The sequence below is a fragment of the Eschrichtius robustus genome, chromosome 6, assembly GCF_028021215.1.
Source record: "Eschrichtius robustus isolate mEscRob2 chromosome 6, mEscRob2.pri, whole genome shotgun sequence".
Lineage (NCBI taxonomy): Eukaryota > Metazoa > Chordata > Mammalia > Artiodactyla > Eschrichtiidae > Eschrichtius > Eschrichtius robustus.
This window is the reverse complement of record NC_090829.1, coordinates 65,242,372-65,268,436: the sequence shown is the minus strand read 5'-3', so window position 1 is coordinate 65,268,436 and position 26,065 is coordinate 65,242,372. Positions and strand designations below refer to the sequence as shown.

General features: G+C 43.7%; 1 protein-coding gene across 4 annotated transcripts in view; it reads left to right on the top strand.

Annotated features, from left to right (window-relative positions):
• Positions 1-1,595: 1,595 nt before the first annotated feature.
• DGKG (diacylglycerol kinase gamma) overlaps positions 1,596-26,065 on the top strand; it is a 158,953-nt gene continuing 134,483 nt past the window's right edge. For all 4 annotated transcript variants that reach the window (XM_068545449.1, XM_068545448.1, XM_068545447.1 and 1 more), the window contains exons 1-4: positions 1,596-1,662; positions 15,926-16,002; positions 23,848-24,013; positions 24,592-24,654. In XM_068545449.1, the coding sequence (XP_068401550.1) occupies positions 1,596-1,662; positions 15,926-16,002; positions 23,848-24,013; positions 24,592-24,654 (373 nt within the window). The remainder of the gene's footprint in view (positions 1,663-15,925; positions 16,003-23,847; positions 24,014-24,591; positions 24,655-26,065) is intronic.

Genomic DNA, 26,065 nt, shown 5'->3' with positions numbered 1-26,065 from the left:
CTCCGACCAGAGATTGAACCCTCACCCCCTGCAGTGGAAGCGCCAAGTCTTAACCACTGGACTGCCAGGGAAGCCCCGAGAATTAGACCTTTCAAGGAGAGAAACTAGAATTTGGATGCTCCCAAAGATGCAGGCATCTCACTCCCTTGCCATGCACTTCCTCCTACTGTTGGAGAGTGCTGACTGATGGAAGGTCTTCCTTACAGAAGATTTCCCTCCAGCATTTTCCCTCAGCTCTAGTTCAGCCCTCCAGGTCCACACCAACCAAGTCTATTTGCCACTGCAGAGAACTGTCCAGATCTGCCACCCCTCCACCATTCCTCATATGCTCCAGACTCCCAGACTTGCCTTCAAGTCTGACTCTGTACGATGGATTCTCGTTTATTAAAACTGGGCTTGTTTTTTGGTAACATTGGTCTTTATTCTTTGTCCTGTGAGGTTGATGACTTTTCAACATTTTTTTAACCTCAACCTAGAATAAGAAATACACTTTATATTATGATAGGTGTCTACATGTATGTATAACTGAAAGGAGATGCACTCTTATTTTCAATTACATCTCATTCCGTTGCATTCTATGCTATTGTATTATGTGTTTTTAGAATAGCACACCCCATTAATTTCACAACTCATTAAACTGATTTAATGACTGAGGGTAGGACTGATAGAGCCACCATGCTAGGAGGGGCTCAAAGGAAAAGATGCTAAGTTTTTGTCTGAATCCACCCCCTCCCTCCCTCCCTCAGGCTCTCCACAATGGAGCCAGCAGGCCTTCCCTTTAATCATGTTTTTATGGTTCTGAGAGGAAAGAAAACTGCTTCAGTCACTAGGATGTTAGCCAGCCTTGAGGGGAGTGGTATTTGAATTTCCAGAGTGACTCAATGACTCATAAAAGGAAGGTAAGCAGCTCTAATAGTGGAATTTAGAAATCAGTGGAGGAGAGACTGGCTTACCTTTCAAATCACACCACGTGAGCTACTGTCCTGTACTTACTCATGAGACACCTACAGCCTGAGGCATTTTCATGACTAGAGGATGCCCTTAGGTGGCCCTACTACCACCTCTCATGAGACACATTTTAAATTTTCCAGAGTTTGGGAGTATGGCTACCTCTTCATACAGATCACCTAACCCCCACTCCAGCCAGACAGCTGTCTGGACTTGTGCTGCTCTGGTCTGTATGTCCTCTTCTGAATTCCCTCAGGTGGCTTCCCCCCAACCTTGAGAACCATTGCCTCCTATAGAGCTTTCAGCAAAGAACATTTGGGGGTTTTTTTTTTCTTTACAAGAAAAGATGACTTATGTATTCTAACATTCTCATTCCCAATGTCTTTTCTACTCCTGCCCAGGAAAAGCAAGGATTTCTGAATTTACCATGACTACAGATAGAAGGATGTTGCCTTAGGAATAGCAGAGGTCTTCTCTCAGCTGCTAAACAGTGCCCGCTGCTGCCATAGACACTTGGGTCCTCGAGAAATCTCCTGAAGGACTTGTCCATCGTGTACTTGCAATGAGCCAGGCCCTAGGCTGGGCCTTGGCTATAGCCTGGTGAACAAAACTCTCTCCCTAGCCTCAAGCGTGCACATCCAGGAAAGATGAGTGAAGAACGGTGGGTCTCCCTCACTCCAGAAGAATTTGGCCAACTCCAGAAATATGCAGAATGTGAGTAAATGGATTGACGCATCTGGGGTGGGATTTCCTCTTGGTTGGGGAGAGCATTATTGGAGAGCAGAGTAGTATAATCATTGCAAAGCATAGAAAATGGGATCAGCTTATACCTCCTTATAAAAACAGAATTTGTGTCTTTAAACATAAAAACACAATTATCTTTATATTCTATAAATGATACATGCTCACCATAGAAATTTGGAATATACAGGGAAGGAAAATAAAAAGTAGGTTAAAAATCACATCTAAACTCTATGAACATTTTGGATGCATCCTGTGCATATTGCTGTACGTGGTTGAGTTCCTGAATGTACCTTTTTTCTTTTCAGTCTGCATTTTTCACCTAGTGTAATATTGTAAGAATTTTCTCAGGTCATCAAAACCTCTTTATAGCAGAACTTTTGAAGGGCTGCAAGCTGCTTGGTTACAATGTTACTCAGTCATTTGCTTTAATATACTCTTGTGTTTGGACCCAATGCCTTCTTTCAGCAAGATAGGGAATTCTGATGGGTGTCTCTTTCTCGACTTTGCTCTGGAAAAACCTGGGCTTTTGCGTGGAGCTCTTGGTTTCACTAGTTGCACCCAGGAACAGTTTCAGTGCATCAAGCCACAGTGGTGGCGAGGCCCACAGCCGTGCCCCCCGCAGGCCACTCCTAATCCTGACTGGTGACAGGAGTCTGCCCGGGCTGACCGCTGCACTCTGCACACACACAGTGCCCGTCATGGTTGTGCAACAGCAAACTGTTGCACAGCCCGTTTGTTGCAGAGCCCTTTGTCTGGCAGAGCCCTCGGCTGCACTGCCAACCCCACCTCATCGTTCTAACCCTCTCCCTTCACGTTGATCGTGCTGGTGCTTTTGTAAGTCACTAGGCCTGTAGCGCATTTGACCTGCCCTACAGAGCGTGCCCAGGTGGTCCTCCGAATGCCCTGTAGGCAGCCTGCCCCCTCCCACAGGGCAGGCAGCCCCTCCACTGGCCTGGGAGCCGGGGGCTGGGCTCATGCCAGCTCTGGCTCTTGCTGTCTGTGATGTGGCAGCCCTAACACCCACCCCACCCTTTAGTCCCCCATCCCCACGGCCGCACGCCCAGCCTCTGTGTCCTCTGAAAGAGTTGGACTAGATGATCTCTCCCCGTGATCCCTCCAGGCCTAACACCCCATGACTCCATGTGCTTCCCCTGTAGGGCTACTGGTCCGTCTCTCCTTGGTGACCTGGAGCCCGTGGCCTCTTGTCTGACCGCAGTAGGTTTAGAGAAACTCTGCAGTGTATTGACAGGGAGCAAGGAATCATCCTCCACGGTAAACTCCATCTAATTCAGCCTCCTCCGTAGGTCAGCAAAGTACCAGGCCCTGTCAGGGATGAAAAAGAAGCAGAGAGATAAGGCTTCACCTGAGGAATCTGAATCTTGTTAGGGAGTCAGATATGCACTTGTGATACAAGCAGAGAACAGGCTTAAGGCAGCGGGGAAACACCTCTGGCAGAGATGGCTAAACGGAGTGCACAAATGAGAAGGGAATTTAGAGCTGGGGGAAACTGATACGAGTGGCTTAGAACAACAGAACGTCTCTCACAGTTCCGGAGGCCAGAAGTCCAAAATCAAGGTATTGGTAAGGTTGGTTCTTTCTGAGGGCTGTGAGGGAAGGATCTGCGCCAGGCCTTTCTCCTTGGCTTACAGATGACTGTCTTCTGTATCTTTCACATGGTACTCTCCCTGTGCACGTGTCTCAGTGTCCAAATTTCCCTTTTTATCAATATATGGACACAGTCTTCTTTTTTCTTTTTCTGTCCTTACTTTTTTAATTTATTTTTTTATTGAAGTATAGTTAATTTACAATGTTACGTTAATTTCTGCTGTACAGCAAAATGACTCAGTTATACACATATATACATTCTTTTTTGCATTCTTTTCCATTATGGTTTATCCCAGGATGTTGAATATAGTTCCCTGTGCTATACAGTAGGACCTTGTTATTTATCATTCTATATATAACAGTTTGTATCTACTAACCCCAAACTCCCAGTCCATCCCTCCCCCAACCCCCCTTCTCCTTGGCAACCAGAAGTCTGTTCTTAATGTCTGGACACAGTCATTTTGGATTGGACCCACCCTACTCCAGTAAGACCTCATCTTACCAGTAATTAATTACCTCTGAAATGACCCTGTTTCCAAATAAGGTCACACTCTGTGGTACCGGGGAATTAGGACTTCAACGTATAAATTTGCAGGGGATACAACTTAACTCATAACAGAGGATTTAGCTGGATGAACTCTGTGGAGAAAAGAAGTTTAAAATGTGAGTAGTAGATGGTGGGGGGAGGGATAGAAACTGTGGAAGCAAAGGTAAAGGGGCACAAAGGGAGAAGGTGTCTATGGGGTGGTAAGGAGAGCTTGTGAGCTAGATGGAGAGAAGCAGCAGGAGGGTGGGGAGGAGGACATGGGAGGGATGTGGGTAGCAGCAGGCCTTGGGCCCCGCATGTCAAGGCATGGCATTTGGACTGAGGTGGCCAAATGTAGAGCCATGAATCTGGTGACTATGTGCAAGGTGGCCCAGATGAGGAAGCTGCCAGGGCAGGGAGGGCAGGCAGGTCCTTTGAATGAAATCTCGTTTGAAGAGCTAAGATGGGGAACGTGGCAATGAACAAATGCTAATGTGTGGGAAATTGCTGTGGAAGTTCCTCACAACTTGTGGAACGAAAGGAAGCCAGCAAAGATACCTCAAAGCCTGAGAGTCTGTGGAAAGTAAGGACAGAGGGGTCCAAACGTGGCAAAGCAGTCAAGGAGGGAGGGGTGGAAAGAAACCCGAATATTTGGTAGGAAATGGCTCCTCTGTGGTCTTTTTTTCCAACCGTAAGCTTTGTCCTTCTCGGACCCATCCTCATTTTGTCCGTGTCCCAGGACTGGCTGAGGTGCTCCGGCACCATTTCTAACAGGAGAGGAAAAGAAGATACAATTCTTGGAAAATGATTAATCCTCAGAGGAAACCCTGAAAAAGGCACTTCTACCAGTTTTAGACTCATTCTGGCATTCAGTCAGATTGCATTGCCATAGCAACCCCTCTTCCATAACCACAGAAACAGTAGCTTTACAGTAGCGAAATAACTGAAGTGTACAGCCTGAGAATTGAAAACTTTCTCCAGTGCAGTTCCGGGTGGGAGAGGCCAAGAATTTCAGGACAAGAGGCTTTTTGTATGTCCTGTTTAAATGTCATAAACCCTGCCACTTCTCTGGGGAGAAGCCATGTTAAAATACTCTCAGAGATAAAATATGTATTTATTATTTATATATAATCAACAGTAAACTTAATGTGAATTAAGATTGTAAAGTGCTTGTCAAAAGGATAATGTGACAATTTAAGAATTTTCTGTTACAAAATAAAAACAAGTGTAAAATTTTTGAAAAGCGAAAAGATGAAATTAAAGACACTCATGATCCTATCTCCCAGTGAAAACCACAACTAGTATGTTTGTGTATAAATATAAATATCAAACTACACATACACCTACACATATATACATATATATATATTTAAAAAACAAACATGCTAGGCTATTTTGCAAGCTGTTTTCTTCACCCTAACAATATGTTTCAGTTATCTATCGCTATGTCCAAACAACTTCAAAACTTGGTAGGTTAAAACAACCATTTTGGTTTTGTTCCCATGGTTCTGTGGCTCGGGCACCCTGACCAGGGCCCAGCAGGATGACTAGTTCCTGCTCCACAGTGTTTGGGGCTGCAGGTGGGATGCGTCACATGACCCAGCATGGCCTGTTCACTCACTCGCTGGTACCTCAGCTCTCCTCTCTGGAGCCTGTTCCTCCAAGTGCTTTCTCATCTCCCAGGGCCTCTCTGTGTGGCCTCTCTTGCCAGCAGGGTAGCCTGGACTTTGTACATGTGGCTCAGGGCTCCAAGAGCATAAAAGCAGCAGCAGGCCTTTTTAACACCTGGGCTTAGAGGTGCTAGAACATAACTCTCTCCACATTCCATTGGTCAGAGCAGTCACTGGTCTGGCCCAGATTTGATGGGGTGGAGGGATGGACTCCACATCTCATGGGACAGTGACGCACAGCAGGGAGGAAGATTGGCAGCAGCCATCTCTGGAGACTAGCTAGCACACAACATGTCATGCGGTGTTCCCAAATCATCCAGTACTTTTCAGAAGCATGGTTTTTAGTGGTTACAGAGATTTCTTTTGAGTGCATGTACATTATTTTATTTAACCAAATCATTAATTGTGATCTTAGGATGTATTAATAGACTCATAGTTTCTAGTAAGGCAAACCGATATCCACATTCTATCCTACCCTGATCAGACCTTTCTAGAGAACTGAATTTATTTCTGGGCACCACAGTTTCCAGTGGATATGGACGAACCAGAACTTGTTTGAGAAGTGCCAGCAGCATGGTGAGGGGCCTCACAGCCTGGATATGAAAAAATGGATGAAAATACTATGCATATTTTCTGGAAAGGGGAAGACTCAGGGAAGGGTGAGAGAGAGCTAGCTGTATTAAAATAGCCACAGTGCTCTTGTGGGGAGAAGGTGTAAACTTAATTTTGAAAGGCTTCAAGAAGTAGCCCTAGGACTAATGGGAGGAAAGCATCAGAAGAAAGACTTCAAAGTAAAGAATACTAATGGTATGAGTATTAGTAATGATTCCTAATGGTCAAACCTGTCCAAGATGGAACAGAATGGACCCCAAAGTGACTGAGTTTCCTTTCCCTAGAACTGCCTGGGCAGAGTTGGCTGAGACTCTAGAGGGGAGGTTAGAGCATCAGATGTCTGGTTGATTAAATGACCTTCATTAGCCCTGTCAATACTTAGTTTCTATGTTTAAACAGGTTTCTTTTCAACCTCACAGGGTGTGAGCATGTGGGGATGCCTCCTACTGACCCTCCCCTAACAGCTTCAGAGAGATAATTGTCTTATTGTCCTAATCCTGTTATTTGGGGGGAGGGATTTTTCCAGTTTTTCCCATGATTTATCAAGGACAGAAACTATCATCTTATTCATAAAGGGAAAAAGGGGAAAAAAAAAACCCAATAAAACATCCATGTTTACTTTTAATTCTCTAAGAAGTGAAACCAAACATTTCCTACATCAGCTAGTTGTTGCTTGATTTTGTAGACTTTTTAAAGCTAGGAGAGATCTTAGCCATGATCAAGTGCAAGTCCATTTTACAAATGAGAACACTAAATTCAGAAGAGTTCAGTGACTTGCCCAAGGTCACACAGAAAGTCAGTGGCAGAATAAGAATTAGAACCAATGTTTTCAATTCCAGGTAAATTCAGTTTGCTTCAATTCAGTTTCAATAAATTAAACAGAAAGTACTCATTGGAGCTCAACCTTCAGCCATACATTGGTAAAGAAAAATAAATATATGTATATGTTAATTAAATTATAATAGAACAAAAAAAATTTTAATAAACATGTGCCAAAGATTTTATTTAACTCATTAATTAGTGGAGGAACCAGTAAGACGTTAAAGTTGAGAAGCGAGGTATGGATGGACCCTGGATGGATACAGATCAAATCCATAAATTCCTAGTTAGGCAATTTTGTAAACAAATGTAAGGATAAGATTGCTTGGTTAGATACAAAACTGGTTACTGTCTTACAGGACAACAAACCCTAATCTTTTGGGTTATCTGTTCCACCAGACAGTTCTATGCATATCTGCTGGAAAAAAATCTGTAAGTTAACATGTAACTTCACTAAATCTGGTACATTTAATACATTTATTTAATCAATAGTAAACAGTGAGTAGAACTAAGTACATTCACCTACATAGTCCTTGGGTAGCCTTTATTCCATATGACATTGAAAAGATGTGCTGCCCACTTTTTTTCTTATTTCTAAGTTTTAGGTAATTTTAAAAATAATAGCGACATACAAAGAAATAGAGAAAAAACTGGGGTTTGCTTCAGTGCCCTTCTAAGGCTCTGAGATGGGACCCCCTCCCCCTTTATGCTTCTGTTCTCTATTTAGTTCTTCACAGAGGAGTCTATAAAGTCTCTTTGGCCCAGAGTCCCATCTTCTTCCTTCCATAATCTTTTCATCTTAGTTACCACCAACAATCATTCTCCCCTTGAGATAGTGGGAGAGGTGTAGACAAGAAGAAAGAGGGCCCAAGGCAGGGTTCCTGGGCAGGAAAGTCTCATTTAACCCCCATGCTGGTTCCCAGGTGTTGAATTCCAACAGGTCAGCAGGGTCCTCAGTGCGGGGCAGCCCTGATGCTTTTTTCTCTTGCTGACTTTTCGTACCTGGACAAAAATTTTAAATACATTTTAAGGAGAATGAATCAGCAAATTCTGCTATTCAGAAATATATTTCTGTAGAATCAGATCAAGGCAAAGTTTTTGACTTTAAGATGTAGATAATATATAGCTCAAAATTCAAACCTGTCAGAGAAAATGTTTAGGGCTGATTTGTAGAACAATGCAAGGCTGTAAGTAAGCTTTGTTGAAACTTTGCTATTTATATTGGCCAGTAGAGTGAGATTTAATCACTTGTTCATGGATTCCTGGGCCCGTAAAGGGTCATGTCTAGTTGCTTCCATCGTGAAAGGGATAATCACAGCTGCTTCTCACCCACATCTCTTTTGCTGCGACTGGCCTTCTTTTCATTAGTGATGACTGGGACTCTGCCCACAAGCAGTCACAGAATCTATGGATAGGGAGAGACTTCTTTGGAAATAATGGCTCTCAAATTTGAACGTGCACATGAATCTCCAGGATTCTGTTAAAATGCAGATTCTGAATGAGTAGGTCTGTGCTTGTTCTGAGATTCTGTGTTTCTGACAAGCTCCCAGGTGATGCTGGCGCTGCTGGTTCAGGGACCACATTTTTAGATGCAAGAAGGTAACTATTCCTCCACCTATGACTGATGAGGCCAAATTATTTGGAGAAAAAGTGGGAAATCTTGCTAGCAATGCAAATTTTACTTATACAAATAAGCCATACCAGCCATTCAGGTCATTTATGATGAATCAGAAAAACTTAGTATCCCAAAGAGGGTTTTCTTTATCAGCCAAAATTCCCTCTGCTTCAACGTAAAGTATTTTTCTCTTATTCTATATGTAACACTGTGGCAGAGCCATCACTTCCACGGGTTTCCCCGAGAAGTTGCCTTGGTGGGCCCCAGTGGTCCTCAGCCTTGGCTGCACACTGGAAATACCTGGGAGACTTTGAACAATTGCAGTGTCCTGCCCTCATACTCCCCCATCCCTGGACCGTTTAATCATCATCTGTAGGCATGAGACCCAGGCATCAGTAGTGTTTAAAGCTCCCCAGGTGATTCCAACAGGCAGCCAAGATTGAGAACCACTGGTCTACCTTTTCTCCCTATGCCCCTGGGAATATAGGACATATGGGACGCGCATGACCAGCCCAATCCCTGTTCTAGCCCTCATTTATTCTGTAAATTTTTATTGAACATCGATTTTATGACAGGCAATGGACTACATGCTGAGAATAAGCAGGGAACAGGAAAAGAAGGCTAACTGGGAGACTGTTTTGGTGCTTACGATGCTGGACTTCTTATACATGCTTCCCACATTCCGCCCCAGGGCCCGACTCCTCCTGGCTGCAAAGGTGGGCCTTCTGAAGCAGTGCTGCAGGCCTGACAACTCTGTTCTCACATCATCCTCCATCTTTCTAGGACCCTTGGAAAACCCCATTCTTGCTTTTGTGCATCTCACTGTGTTCTTGACTCCCTGAGTACTTAGAAAACTTATTCATACATCCCAGCCTTCACTGGAAAAAGGAAAATCTAGGAAAATTTTTCCCTTCATGTGCCAACTTTCCCTTCTCTCTCTCTGTGTCTTTCCCTCCCTGGGTTGAGAGTCACTTATGATCTTCCCAATCTGTGGAATATGTTCCTCTAGGCTCAGCATCATGCTTTTTTTCTGTGTTGTGACAGGCAATCCTTACTAGTCAGCCACAGATACACAGGAACCTTGCTTAAGGTCTGCTCATGAAAAGTGAGGTCCATGGACCTGCATAATTGGTGTCACCTAAGCTCTTCCTTGAAATGCAGAATCTCAGGCCATGATGCAGACTTACTGAATTAGAATCTGCGTTTAAACCTTATCCCCAGGCAATCCACATGCATGTTACAGTTTGAGACGATCTTAGGGAAGTTTGAGGTGATATTAGGGAACTTGGAGGTATAGAAAGTTATCATGTACCTTAGAATTTCACTCTCACCTATGGGTTTTCAGATTCACTTTTTAAAATGTTGATTTATAGTTATTTCCAAGTTTAATGGTCTGACTAGTGCCAAATAATCAGGGCTCCTAACTAGAAGACAGTCCATAAACTTTGGGTCCTGGTTCAGGCAGCGCAGCTGACATTCTGCTGTAAACACTGAAGCTTCTGATGTGTCTGTTTGTTCCGAGGACATCCCCGTCCCACACAAACATGGCAGCAAAGATGCCTGTGAGGGAGATCAACTCAATGTTTTGTGACCACCTAGAAGGGTGGGATAGGGAGGGTGGGAGGGAGGGAGTCTCAAGAGGGAGGGGATATGGGGATATATGTATACATATTGCTGATTCACGTTGTTGTACAGCAGAAACTAACACGATATTGTAAAGCAATTATACACCAATAAAGATATAGATAGATAGATAGATAGATAGATAGATAGATAGATAGATAGATAGATAGATAGATATAAAAGATGCCTGTGAGTAGGGCCAAATTTTCTCCTTCAAAAGGCTTTGGAGTTGCTCAAACACTAGGAACAAGTGCTTGGTTAAGGTCCCAGAATTCTTGGCATCAAGAAACAACTTTAGACCAAAACTTCTTAGGGCAGTTGTTATCACTAGCAACCTTGATCACAGAAAAGAGCCTTCTAAACCTCTAATTTGGGGGTAAAACTGTGTGCTGATGGTCCCACCAGGGTGGGTTAATGCAAAATGTGTCCCTACGTTGCCAAGCAGCTGAATAAGTTGACCTGTTGGGTGGAGTCCTTTAGTGCTGTCCACTTAAACTATGGGGAATGTTAGCCAAGGACAGCAATTTTAGATTTAACACAATTATAACCTTTTTTTCCTTTTGCAATGATTGTCCAACAAGGTCAGCAGTATCCTAATTTATTATTATTTCTAATAATAAAATCACATTATAGAACAGCAGTTCTCAACCTTGACTATACATTTGAACCCCCAGAAAATTTTAAAATATACTGATTCCTGAGTTCCCCAAGATATGCTGACTTAATTGGTCTGGGGTGAGGCCTGGGTTTCAATGTGTTTAGGAGTCCTCAGGTGATATTAACATGCAGTCAGATTTGACAGCCATTGTCATAGAAGGAGGGCCTTATCTTCTGATTTACCAGTATTCATGTATCCAATGACTCTAATTAGATATGTTTTTTTAATTAAATTTATTTATTTATTTAATTTATTTATTTTTGGCTGCGTTGGGTCTTCGTTGCTGCGCGTGGGCTTTCTCTAGTTGCGGCGAGCGAGGGCTACTCTTTGTTGCAGTGCGCGGGCTTCTTATTGCTGTGGCTTCTCTTGTTGCAGAGCACGGGCTCTAGGCGTGCGGACTTCAGTAGTTGTGGCACGTGGGCTCAGTAGTTGTGGCTCATGGGCTCTAGAGCACAGGCTCAGTAGTTGTGGCGCAGGAGCTAAGTTGCTCTGCGGTATGTGGGATCTTCCTGCACCAGGGCTCGAACCCGTGTCCCCTGCATTGGCAGGCGGATTCTTAACCACTGCGCCACCAAGGAAGCCCAAATTAGATATGTTAAAAGTAAGAGTGACCCACTCACTAGTTCTGTGCCCTTGAAAGAATCACTTAATTTCCACAAAGTTCAGTTTCTCCTTCTCTAAATTAGAGGTAACTATTATATTAGGGGTTAGCTGTGGAGGTTTAAATAAAATACATAAAGTGACTAGGACAGAGCTTAGCACATAGCAGGTATTCAAAATAGGAGTTGCTGCAAAGAACGGTGGTCATGGCTCTGCTTTGCACACTTAGAAATGGAACTCCATCTCCTGTGTGTCTGGAGGTGGTGTTACAGCACAGACTTGGGCAGGGTGGTCTCCACCGAGGCTGTGTGCTCTTGGGTCCACACGTGGTGCCTGAAGTAAGATCAGGGAATGCTCTGAAGAAGCCCCTCATTGTTCTTAACTATCTTCAGACAAACAGGATGGAGCAGTGCCCACTTATTCCTCAGGGAAAGAGCAACCCAGCCCAGAAATCTGTTGAGAAGAAAGCTGTGATAAAGTATCAAAGGACCTCCAAGGAGAAAGTAATGGGTCTCAAGTTTGAGAATTAGACTGTTTCCCTTTTTTGAAAGGGAAAGGTGTTGATGCTATGAGCTCATAAAAGCCCATAAAACAGATTGATGTAAATGTATGGTGAGGAACACCGCTCATGGAAATCTAGGAGCCAGCAATCTCTTAGGTTGCTTTTTTCCTATTTAATTTTAGCCTAGTGGTCAAAGATTTTCAAATGAATGCCTCTGCTATTTTTTCTTTTTAAAACCTGTTTACTTGAATGTGTACATATGATGAATATATGAGTGTATGTGTTTTATATGTAAAACAAATATATACACCTATGTGTATATAAATATACATATCATACATTTAAATATAAAGCAAGATTAGCTCAATAGCACTTGAGAACCAAAGGATTTCTGCTAAGATGAATTGTGGAATCTCTAAAATGTGACAATAACATCAAAAATTCAAGTGACAAACAACCCAATCCAAAAATGGGCGGAAGACCTAAATAGACATTTCTCCAAAGAAGATATACAGATTGCCAACAAACACATGAAAGGATGCTCAACATCACTAACCATTAGAGAAACGCAAATCAAAACTACAATGAGGTATCACCTCACACCGGTCAGAATGGCCATCATCAAAAAATCTACAAACAATAAATGCTAGAGAGGGTGTGGAGAAAAGGGAACCCACTTGCACAGTTGGGGGGAATGTAAATTGATACAGCCACTATGGAGAACAGTATGGAGGTTCCTTAAAAAACTAAAAACAGAACTACCATACGACCCAGCAATCCCACTACTGGGCATATACCCTGAGAAAACCATAATTCAAAAAGAGTCATGTAACAAAATGTTCATTGTACCTCTATTTACAATAGCCAGGACATGGAAGCAACCTAAGTGTCCATCGACAGATGAATGGATAAAGAAGATGTGGCACATAAATACAATGGAATATTACTTAGCCATAAAAAGAAACGAAATTGAGTTATTTGTAGTGAGGTGGATGGACCTAGAGTCTGTCATACAGAGGGGAGTAAATCAGAAAGAGAAAAACAAATACCGTATGCTAACACATATGTATGGAATCTAAAAAAAAAAAAAAAAAATGGTTCTGGAGAACCTAGGGGCAGGACAGGAATAAAGATGCAGATGTAGAGAATGGACTTGAGGACATGGGGAGGGGGAAGGGTAAGCTGAGATGAAGTGAGAGAGTGGCATGGACATACATACACTACCAAACGTAAAATTGATAGCTAGTGGGAAGCAGCCGCATAGCACATGGAGATCAGCTCAGTGCTTTGTGACCACCTAGAGGGGTGGGATAGGGAGGGTGGGAGGGAGACACAAGAGGGAGGAGATATGGGGATATATGTATAACTGATTCATTTTGTTATAAAGCAGAAACTAACACACCATTGTAAAGCAATTATACTCCAAGATGTTTAAAAATAATAATTAATTAATTAATTAATTTAAAAAAAAATAAAGCTAAGGAAGTAAAATATATAGTATATTAAATGGTGGTAAGAGCTATGGAGAAAAATAAAGCAGGAATGAAAGATGGGGGAAACAGAACAAAACAAAATTCAAGTGAAATCACTTTCTTGGTTCTCAGTCAAAATGCTGGCTCTATACTACTTTTGCAGAAGCCACACCAGGAAGACCCATGCTCCAAATTTTTCATTTTTTAAAAACTTTGGCCATTCTGGCTGAGCTGAAAATCTCCCATTGAAATAGATTCTAAAATATAGTGATTTTTCCTAAATATTTAAGCTACTCATAGAATAATTTGAATATAATTTATGTGTGACCTTAACTGAAATCTGACCTAATTCTAACCTCTCTTCCATTCTGTTGCCTGAGTGGCTTTTTAAAAATAGACCTGGTTATGTTACTCTACTACTCAAAAAGTCTTCAACAGTTTGAAATCAATGTCCTTAACTCGGCATTCAGTACTCCCACAAATCTGGCCCCAGACTACTCTCTGGTTCTAACCTTGCCTAAAGGTCCCGTGGTGCCCATCTTCATATCTTTGTTCACCCTGTCTCTTCTGAGAATGCCCTGTCCACTTTATGTCTGCCTTTCAAAACCTTACTCCTTTTTATACCCCAGCTCAAATGCTACCTCCTTCATGGGGCATCCCCAGTCCCCACCTTAACCCCATTCTCATCCTAGTTTTACTTCTTCCCTGTTATTTTACTTCTTCTCCACTCTGTGCTTCCTAGAGCTTCATATCATTGCCACAGCATTAATTACACCTTTCCTTGTGTTGGCAAATGTTTGGGAAGTAATAGTGAATAGTGCTTAAGGAATAGTAATACAGACTTTTGAGCCAGACTAGACCTGGGTCAAAACCCTGACTCTTAGGCAAGTCATTTAACTTTTCTGACTTTCAGTTTCCTCATCTGTAAACGGAAGAAAATATTACCAAATTTGCATGGACTGGTAGGGGAGAGCATATGAGAATATGCAGTAAAGGTCTTTAATAAAGGGCAGCTATTATTACCACAGTTATTCATATCCTGTCCCCAACTAGTTCATCAGCAGTACCTAGCAACATCTTACTCTCCATAGTGTTTTCTGAATTGACTGGAAGCAGCCCAAATTGATGGCATCTGCTGCCTGGATCTCACTGAGCTATTAGTTTTCCAACATCTGTTTTGAATTTCAGAAAGAAGTGTCCATTTTTAGGCAGCAGCAGCGTTTTCCTGTGGCATTTCAATATGTCTCAATCCTGAAATGATTATAACTTGCGCTTGATTGAATCCAAGTCAGCAAAGTCATGGAGAACAGCCCAGCCCACAAGCACATCCACTTTACGTAGGCCTAAGAAAGCATAGCCCTCTGTACAAAGAGCCCAAACACCAAGGAACACTATATCAGCTTTTAATGACATTGCCCTTTGTTCAGATGTTTAAATTATGGCAATAATGGAGCTTGAGAAGCTCTTAATTATCCACAATACTGTGAGACAGAGAGAGTGCAGAAATCCTGGTTTTCTTTGATGTCTAGAGTACTGGTAACTACTCAGGATGTTATAATGACAATTATTGACTCCCTTCTCTTGACTCCCAATTCCCTTATAAACTTAAAAAAAAAAAAAACCACAATTTTCTCCAGTAGTTTCTAAATTATTTCCTATGGAAAGCAGAATTTTCTAAACTACCATGCTTTATGAATCCTGTCTCTGTTTCAGCACCAAGGACAGAACCCTGCCAGGCTTGATGCCCACCCATCCCACTTAATTAACAAAATTTTAAATGTTTTAAAATTTCTGCTCGGATGTTTATTCGATCATCTAATATATTGGTTTTCTGAACACTGGTTATATGTCAGGCCTTGATATGGTATACAAAGACTTACAGCTCTCAAGGTTGAACTGAGGCAGGAGATGAGCAAGAAAGGCAAGTTAATAAATATAACACCATATGACAGGTGCTGTTACAGAGTTATGTACAAGCCATGTGGGAGCCAGGGGAGGGAGTGATTAACTCTGACTAGTAAAGGAAGGCTTTTCAAAGGAGTTGACATTTGAGCTGGGTACTGAGAATTGAGTGAAGTTTGTAATACACAGAAGAGACTCCATGAAAAAGTACAGAGCATATTAAGAAATTTCTAGAAATGTGGTTTGATGTGGCTGAAAAATGGAGTGAATGAAAGGTTAAGGGAAGAGATAAGGAATAGGCTAGGTCAGATCACCAAGTACTTGTATACCAAGCTAAGGGTTTAGGCTTTATCCTGGGAAAGTTAAGAGCTGTGTAAGGGTTTTGAGCAGAGACATGATCTAATCAGATTTGTGTTTTAGAAAGATAGTTCATACAGCAAGAGAGAAAATATACTAAAAAATAAATAAATAAATGAGAGGGCAGAAGGGCAGATAAGGGTGACATTCCTCCATGTGGTTCTGGAATGAGGGCTCACTCCATCATAATCAGGATTAGACACGGAGAATTTACTTGGCCCAGCTCCTATTCACTGTTCACCGTGTTTCACATATGGATTATGTCTCTCCAGATTCTTCCAAGAAGATAAATGATGTCTTGGCTGAATTTAATGAGGGTGGGAGCCTCAAACAATATGACCCACATGAGGTAAGAACATTTTCATTTCAAGCCTTTAAAAACCCCACGTTCTAGCCTTCCCATAATTTGTTCCTCTCTTAGAAGTTTAGCTCACTTTGAAGAACATGCTTCTCAACATATTTTCTCCCAAGTTTCAAGTGAGCCATTGGTGCTACCTGGAATCATAAGTTCCTCAAGTCCATTCGCCTTCTCACTGTCCTAGAAGGCCACATCATACCTTCTCTTCTCTCCTCAAATCTCTCACTCCTCCTCCCTTCCTCAATTCCCAGTTATCAACTGTGTTTTCTACATCACTGAGAAAATAGAAAGAGTCAGAAGCAACCTTCCCCAAAATCCTCACCTTATGTGCCCACCTAGCTGTACCTTTTCTCCTGTAATTAGGGACAAGCTCTCCATGCTCTGATCTCAGTCTAATCCCTCCACTTGTGCACTCAGTCCCATCCTCTTTGGTCTATTGACAGGCATTGCTTCAGCAACGTATTTCTCTCTCGCTCTCACTCCATCTCCTTCCCATCAGCTTTCTCTATGTATTAGATCTTCCTCATCAACAAATAAACATACTGCTCTTTCTCCTACATTAAAAAACATTTTTCTGGCTCCACTTCTCCCTCCAGCTACCACCTCATTTCTCTCCTGTCCTTTATAGCAAGTAAGCTGTGCAAAAGATGTGTCTATACTCATTGCCTCCAATTTCTCCTCTTCCCACTCTTCTGAAAGCTCTTCAAGCAGCGTGTAACCCCCACGCCTACACTAAAATCACTAGTCAGAATAGCCAGGGACCTCCATTTGGCTAAAACTCAAGTCATTTTACTCAACAGCATAGGACCTGATTGGTCAAATCTTCCTCCACTTCCTTCACTTGGTTTTCAGGACGCTATACTCTTCTGATTTTCCTCTTACCCCTTTACTTGACATTTCCACTTAAAAATCAAATAGGTATCTCAAACTTAACATAAGCTAAACTGAGCTCCTTGATCTTCCTCTATAAAACCTGTTTTTCCAGCAGTCTTTCCCATTTTAGTAAATGACAAGTCCAGTCTTCAAGTTATTCAGCCTAAAACTATGGAGTCATCATTGACTTTTCTCTTTTTCTCACATCCCACATCTAATTCATCAGCAACCTCCATCATTTCTACCTTCAAAATACATCCAAAATCCAGACACATCTCACTACCTGCTCTGCTATCACCGTGACCTGAGGCACCACCATATTTTGCCCAGATTATTGCAGTAGTCTCCTCATTAGGCTCCCTGTTTTTGCTCTTGACCTTGAAAATCTATTCTTTATGCACATCCTGAGCAATCTGTTAAAACTGAAGTCAGATCATGTCACTGCTGTGTTCCACAATCTTTTATGGTCTGCCCACCTGGTACTCAGAGTCAAAATCAAGGTCATTACAATCTGCATCTCCCCTACTATCGGACCATTACAATCTGCATCTCCCCTACTATTGGACCATTACAATCTGCATCTCCCCTACTGTTGGACCTCATATCTTGCTACTCTTCTTCCCATTTTTTCCCAGCCATATTAACCTCCTTGATGCCTTCATACAAGCCAAGGCTGCTCTAACCTTAGCACCTGTGCCATGCTCTGGCCTCTTCCTGCAATGTTCCTCCCCCAGATATCCATATCATTCATTCCTTCACCTCCTGCAAGTGTTTGCTCAAATCACCTTCTCAGTGAATGTCACATTCTCTATCTGAAATGTTAAACCCTCTTTCCTGACACTTCCTATCTTCCTGCTCTGCCTTATTTTCCTCCTTAGTGCTTCTCACCATCTGTCACACTGTATAACTTACTTATTTAATTGTCTATCTCCCTGACTAGAATAGTTTTGTTCACTGCTATGTCCCCAGTGCCCAGAAGAGTATCTGGCTCATAGCAGGCACTCAACAAACATTTGTTGAATGAATAAATGCATGCAAGACCTCCCCTACTTTCAAATTCAGCTCATCTAATGTTTCTTGAGCATCCAGGCACTGTGCTGAATGCCGTAGAAGATATGAAGATGAGGAAGCATAGTTCCTCCCCTCCAGAACTTACTTCCTACTGACAAGGCCAAGTTTAAGAGCCATGACCCTGGAGGTTATGCTCTTAGGTTAGACCCCTAGCTTTGCTGAGAACCAGCAATGTGGCTTTGAATATTTCACCTCTCTGAGCCTCAGTTTCCTCTTCCGTGAACTGAATATATAAAACAACCAAAAAGAAAGACCTTGAAGTTTGCAGATGAGTGAATTAAATAAGATGCTTTTTGCAAAATGTCTAGCACTTTAAGGACACTTAAAAATAGTGCCCATTATTATTACCCTTCTATTACCTTTCCCCAAAATGTTTTAAACTCAACTCCCTTTCCCCTGGGCCTGGGTCCTTTTATGAGGGCTAATAGCAGAAAAGCAACTGATAAGCAGGACAAACTTGGAAGGAGGCTGGCCGCTTATTTATTCATATTGTCATCCTTTCAACGAACCTTGAGTTAGCTCCTTCTCTTCTGGGCCCTGGAAGTGAATCAACAGAGCCCACACCCTCGAGGTACACCTGAGAGGTGCTTTGAATAAAATGCACTGATCACCTGAGGATGAAGCAGGAGGATGGGTACCAGAACAGGAGCCAGATTGAGAACGCACCCTTTCAAAGAACATTCCTGAGGAGGAACCATGTGGAAATGATGCCAAAGCCAGCAAAGAACTTGCAGCCCCCCAGTCTCCACCCCCACCTCCCAAAACACAGGAACAAAGACTGGCGGGGGCTGCTCCTCAGCCTGTCCGCCCTGAAGCTGACGAGAGTGGGAGGGGAACAGTTTGGTCAGGGCTACCGAGGGTGTGAAGGCCGTAGGAGCTTTCAGAAGCAGGCCCCCGCCTCCATCAGGCTGGCCCCCGCTCTTTATACCCTGCCATTGCCATGTCCTTGGGGAGCTCCGTCACTCTGATTTCTTTCTCTCTCACAATGTGGCTGGCTTCAAGTAGGTATAATGTCCCAGCACGGGGTTCAGAAACAACAAGGGTTTAAATTCTCTTGAGTTTGATGGCTTACTGCTGCTAAAATGTCTCAACGAGAAATGAGTTAGCTGTGGGAAGGGGCAGGTTGCTAGGAAAGGGTGGCTGGGAATAAAAGTTCACAGAGTGGCAGGGCTGCATCTGGCCATGACAAGCGTGCCCTTGCCCACCGGCACCGAGTGATTCTCTGGAGAACAGAGCACAGCTGAAGATGGCCAGAAAGCAGACGGAAACAGTGCAGCCAAAAAGGTAGGGGGGGCCTGGTATCACCATGATCTTAGACTCAGACACACCTTAGCACAAAGCATAGCTCTGCCACTTGCTTTATGACTTGAGCAAGTTATTTATGTTCTCAAAATTTTTTTCATCCACAAAATGGCAGTAATAGTACCACGTCACACTGTTGTTTTGAGGCTTAAGTAAGATCACGTATGTACAATGCTCAATAAACTCTCCATCTAGTTCTCCTTCCTTCTTTGACCTGTGGAAGAATTAACAATTGCCTAGCTAGTTTCCACATGAAAGTTGCAGTTTCTGGGGAAAAAGAAAAAATGTCTGAACAATGGCAGTGTCTAAGATGTTACTCAGGGCTCTGAGAATTGTCAGCGTGCTACATAGTGGTTGTTTATCTGGTTTGGGCAGAGTACGAGCCACTCCCTACCCATCACACATGTACCAAGCAGCTACCCTGAGCCTGGCCTGTGCTCATAAAGAACTTACTCCTTTGCAATCCAGATATCACTTTGAGAGTGGCCCTCAGGCACATTTCCTTGCCTACTGAACTTGGGGTGCTTAGAGGGAATGGCAGGGAACACGATGTCAGCACCAGGGCCTGGGACAGATCAGATACTAGAGCAGGAACACTGGACTAGGAGTCAGACGATCGGGCTTCTGGTTTCGCTTTGCTGCTAGCTGGCTGGGGCAAATCAGTAAAATTCCAGAGTCTCAGTGATGTAAGGAGATCTAGTCTACTCTGAGCTCTTCTGACATGAATGCTCTGTGTTTCTGGGCTTATTTTATGCCATTTTGTTCCCCAGGATAGGGCCATAAATGGTTGGACATGTGTTCAATCATCACTGTTTTCTAAGTTCTCATAATAGTTTGTCAGTTCTTCTGCTGTGACACTCACCACTGTTGACCCTGTATTAGAATTATTTCAATGCCTTTCCCACTGAGTCTCTTAAAGGTATAGACTCATGCCTGATTCACTGGTGTGTTCTCCAGTGGTGCCCAGCACTGTGTCTTGTACCTGGGAGACTCAGTACATATATGTTGACTGAACAGATCCCACAATGATTGATGACAGCCAAATGTACCAACTAGAAACCCAACGTCCATTAAAATACCTATCAGGAAATACCGTGATAGGTGGTGTGGAGGATACAAAGATGAAATAAGACATTTCCCTACCTTCCAGGAGCCCTAGATCTAGTCGAGGAACTAAGGTGTGTATGTCATGAACAACTGTATATTGCGAGGGCAGCAGATATGAGTGTCCCAAGTCAGGAACCAAGGTGGAAATGTATAGCAATTCAGGCACAAGAGATCATACCAGGCTTCCTGGAAGAGGTGGCATCTGAGTTGGGCCATAAAGGATAGCTGGAATTTTAACAGGTAGAGAAGGAAGCAATTCATGTAAGCACATGGAAGCTTGGCCAGGAAAGAACACAGAGATCAGTGTGGGCAGAATGTGAAGGTACACACAGAGAATAGTAGGAGAAAAGACCAGAATGGTCTCTGAACTTGAAGTAGCTACAGATCTAGGTTGGAGGGGGATTATGGTAGGGCTGTGAATCCCAAAGGACTCAGGGAGTGCACAGGATGATCCACTGGACTGTAGGAACCCTGCATATTAGACCTTCTATTTACATTGATTTTTATCTCATCTAATTTCCATTTTCTAATTTCTTTGTGTGTCTTTTATAATGTATCGTAGCGGAGCACAGTAGTACATATATATAATGTATAAGTAAAGATAAATGGCAATGTATGCTTGAAAATCTTACAGAAGGGCGCATGATTTTAAATGTTTGGAGACAAGTGATCTCAACTCTCCCATGAGCAATTAGAAGCCATGGAAAGTTTTTGAGTTGGGAAGGAGTCTGATCCGAGTTGCGCTTTGGGAAGATCACCTTGGCAAGGATGGAAAAGATGAGAGGACTAACAGATGGAGGTGGAGGCCTGGAAGCCTTTGAGGGGCGTTGCAGTTGTACAGATAGGACACATGAAACACGAGTCGAAAACCAGGAGCATGGGGGACTTCAATAGCCGCCTTGTCAGGGTGGGGCCGACGGGCAATGGATACAGAAAAGACCTGGATATGACAGACGTTGCGAAAGAACAGTGGAAAGAAGGAAGGGACAAGAATTGATCTCAGACAACTGGGAGTTCAAGCTGAGCCTGGAGTATTTGGAGGATAATGCTGCCATTGACATGAACAGAAACTGTAGGGTCAGGAAGAGGAACTGGTTTAAGGAAGAATCCAATGGAAGTTTAGAACTTGAGATCTTCTGGTCCAGCATTCACAGTTTGCTAAAGAAAAACCTGAGGTTCAAAAAAGGAGGAAAATGTGGTGGACCTCAGACCAGCCACGAGGTCTCCTGAATCTCACGCTGATCTTGTTTGAAGATCTTTCAGCTTTGGTTTTTTAAGAGCATTATGTAAGATTTTGTTTAACTGAATTTCCTTTTTTGTTAAATCATTTAGTATACACTGTTTTCCAGAAATATGCTGATAGTTTTCAATTTGAGGCCAACCAGAAAAAAAATTAACAACATTTTGGAACTCAAAACTATATTGTAAAACAGTACTTGTCGATTAAAATAGTGCAAAGGAAAGGACGATGCAAAAAGAGCCTTTTAAAATAAATTAGTAATAAAGATGGGAAGATCTAAAAAAAAGACCATTGAATTTGTGACCTTCAAGAGAGCAGATTCAGAGGTGATGCGCTGGAATCCAAATTGAATGGATTAAGGAGGTGAGGAGAAGTGTGAAGGGGAAGGGAAGAAGCACAGGCTAGTAGCTCGAGCAGCCAGCAGTTTCTTTGGAAGAGTGACCTGAACGTGCTTGCAGGTAGACAAGCAGGTGCTGGGAAATGCCATCAGAGGCAGGGAGGGTGGAATTGCAGGTCATGGTGGGTTCCACTGGGAAAGTGGGAGGAAAAGATTTTGCTGATGTGTACTGGGAAAAAGAGGATGTGTGTGGAAGGGACATTCTGAGGTGTTGAGGCAGTGAAGACAGAGAGGGACAGAAAGAGTACAAGAGAGAGACACACAGATTCTGGGGCAGGAAAGGCAGAGAGATAGAGATTGGTGGCTGTCACAAGAAATGTGAGTCCACCATTTGCTTAGAGATGCCTTCATCTGGTAATGAGCCTTCATTATCCTCTGTCCAACTGAATCAGGCTTCCTTCACTCTGCTAAAGAGATGTTTAAATAGCCCAGCCTGGGGCTAAGGAGAAACTGCCTTGCAAGCTCCCTCCTGGTGGGGTCCAGAGGGCATTGCTTGTTTTAAGGACCAGGACTTTGTATCCAAAACCTGATCGTGCGCGTGCCAGCCAACTCTGGTTCTGGGAAGGCTCCCAGATCTTCCAGAAGAGACAAGGGGTTAAATGCTACCAACATTTTCAGAGAGAGCCAAGTAGGCTCCCAAAAAGGGATTTTATCACTATTATTCACAAAAGCCTGCACAGCAGATCTTGGAGGAGTGCTTCCTCAGATGATTTCCAGGAGCATCTGCTGATTCGATGAAGAATCTGATGCCATCAAAGCACAAGCCAGTGATGACTCACTGCTCACTGTTGTTGCCGAGTGTTTGCTGAGTGCAGCAGCCCTTTCTGGCACAGTTCTCCCAACCTGGGACCAGAAGCCAGGCAGCACTGGGCGACATACAGCAGGGAGAGGTTTTGGCTTTGTTTCTTGGTTTTTACCTTCTGTCCTTGGCTTCCTGCTCTTCTCTCCTAGTGCCTGAAACCTTCACAAGGACATGGTTTGAGAGCAGTCGAGCCAGACACACACCCTGCCCTGTTATCTTGAGGGTTGTCCAAAGAAGGTCAGTTATGAAAGTAATGAAAGGTGGAGCCTGTTCTTTTTTATCTTCTGAGACCTGAATCCTCAGGAATCACATCCCTCACGGCATAAGCAGGAAATTGACATACCTCAGAAGAGCGATTCCTTTCCACTGTGTTTTCAACTACATCCTTCTTCATCTTTTTTTTTTATTGTGATACAGTTGATTTATGATATTACATTGGTTTGAGGTATACAGCATAGTGATTCAATATTTTTATAGATTACACTACATTTAAAGTTATCACAGAGTGATGGCTATATTTCCCTGTGCCGTACAATATATCCTTGTTGCTTTTTATTTTATACATAGTAGTTTGTATCTCTTAATCCCATACCCCTGTCTTGTCCTCCCCACCTCCCTCTCCCTACCATTCTTCTTCATCTTACCTAGGATTCCAGAGCACTGACCTAGTCCTGCTCATTAGAGACAAGACCCTCATGTGGTCCCCGACTCAGGCAGAGCCCTCACTCCCAGTGCTCAGTCTTCAGCACCCCCTTTTCTTCCTAAACTTAGACATGTCTTGTTACGAAAGCCTCCCATGGTTCCATGGCCCACCAAGCCCCAACACACAACCACCAGCGTTTTCTCTTCCTCACGTCCTACCCCCGCTCCCTATGCTTGTTACCCTCTATCAACTCCCAGGCCTTTTCATTCCTGCCCCCACCAATCACTCCGCTCCCTTCTGCTTCCCTTGCCATTGCCAGCTCCCCCATTCTTTCTTCTTCTCTCCCGCCCTCTGTCTCTTCAATTCTCTCCACTGACTTTTCCCTCTTTATCCCTTCTCAGCCTATTAGCTATGACGTCTTCAAGCTGTTCATGAGGGCGTACTTGGAGGTGGACCTTCCACAGCCACTGAGCACACACCTCTTCCTGGCCTTCAGCCAGAAGCCCAGACAGGAGACCCCGGACCACCCAAAGGAGGGGGCCAGCAACAGCGAAGCCAGTGGCGCAGGTACATGGACCAGCATTCCCCAAGATGGAAGGGAGATTTTGCAGCTCTAACCCACTTGCCACAGGTTCAGCCTGCACTCCTAGATGGTCCTCTGTGCCTGGTAACTTCCCTATGGAGAAGAGGGGGGAACGGAGACCAGGAGACCAAGACTCCTGCCCTTTCAGGAAGCCCTGTCTGATGGATCTCTCACTAAGAGAAATAAAGAGGGCATAATTCCTGCTACTCAGGATCGGAGGAGAGGATGGGGAGAAGAGGAGGCACAGCCTAATGTATGGCAGGGGCGGGTGGGCCGCCCACAAAAGCTGCCAGTCCCTGGAGAGCACATTCAGCTCTTGTGCCCAGGCTGGGACGAGCCTGGGAGAGTCACCGGAGGGGAAAGTCGTGGTTACTGTCTTTCTGAAGTTTGGGCTATAATGGGGGAGACACTACCAACCCCAATAAGTGAGCATGAACCCAGCTGACACCAGAGACATGGGCATAACCCAAGTGATCCAGACTTTGTGGGAAAGTCTCCTACCTGCCTCTCTAAAAACCTAGAGGGCATGGGCTGGTCACTACATCTTCTTTTTATTCCCCAGATTCCAACATACAGAATGCAGATAATGCTGCCAAAGCAGACGAGGCTTGTGCCCCTGATATGGGTAAGTCTTTGGGGGAGGAGTGGGCAGTACCTCATCCTTGGGGAAGGGGGAAAATCTAACCAGCAGTTTTGTCTCCATGTAATTGTATGCCTTTGAGCAGATCTTGTCTGCCTCCATCTCTGGGGCCCCCGACACTCAAATGTGTTGGGATTCTGAGGCTGGATGAAGGTTCTTGCTTCATTTGTCCCAAAACAGGGCGGGTCAGGACTTCGGACAGCTCATTACATGTTTACTTCTGACGGGTCTGCCTAGCCAAAGAGGGGAAAAGGAGAAAGTGTACCGTGGGGGGAGCGGGGGGCAGAGAAAGAGAGAGAGACAGAGAGCATATGGGAAGAAATGGCCGTAGGGCTGAGGTGGAGATGACGCTACCAGTGAATGGCTGAAGGGGGTTATGGAAAGAGGGTAAGAGTGTGCTCTGGTTGATTTCCCACGATATTTACATGCACTTGTTTGAACAAGTTGAGAGGAGCAAGAGGAAGCCAGCTAATGTTGTTTTGAAGATCTATTTGCCAGGCACCTGCTTTATTGCATGTTTCACCTTAGCCTTTGTAGCCATGCCACGTCACACACTGAGGAGCTGAGGCTTTAGGAGATTACAGACCACTGTGCGAGCTGAGGAGCTGGGGATTCAACCCAGAATTGTCCATCCTCCAAGCTGCTGCTCTTTCCTGCACGAAGATAGGAAGCAGTGGTCTCTCTTGAGGTGCCTGGACTAAGGTTTGTCTCCACGTAAAGGCACCAGTTTGGTTAGGTCCTAGTGGAATGATCAAGGCTGCATTCCCAGTGGAGCCACCGTCATGATGCCTGGCTGTCCATGCACCCTCTCTTGGGTCATGACTGATGTGGAAACTTCCCCGGCACATTTATCAATGGGAGGCCATTCCTCTGTTGACAGGCTATTGACAGGCACAGTCCCAAGTGCAGAAGCTCCTAGTAAAACTGGAAAGAACAAAGATTATCCTCCTTGACCTCTGTTCTAAGATATAATACAAATTTCCTGGACACTATCAACCTAAGCTGGGTCAGGTAATAAGCATATTGGTTAAGAATCCGGACTTCAGAGACAGACTTCCTGGGTTTGACACCCAGCTCTGACAACACCTAGCTCTGAAACCTTGGGTATGTTTGAACAATGTCTCTGTGCCTCAGTTTCCCCATCTGTAACATGAGATGACAGTAAGTGAAAAAGGTTAAGTGAGTTATGTGTGTAAAATGTTTAGTATAGTGCCTGGAACAGAGTAAATGTTCAGTAAATATTACCAATTATTATTCAGGCCACCCTCCAGAAGCACACCCTATTCTCAACTCATCATGTCTGCCAAGATCTCCTTCAGTCTGCACCCTCAGTCTCCAATTGTGTCAGATGGGCATCGTCTTCTCATGGAAGGACTCTCAGGGACTGTCTCCCTCC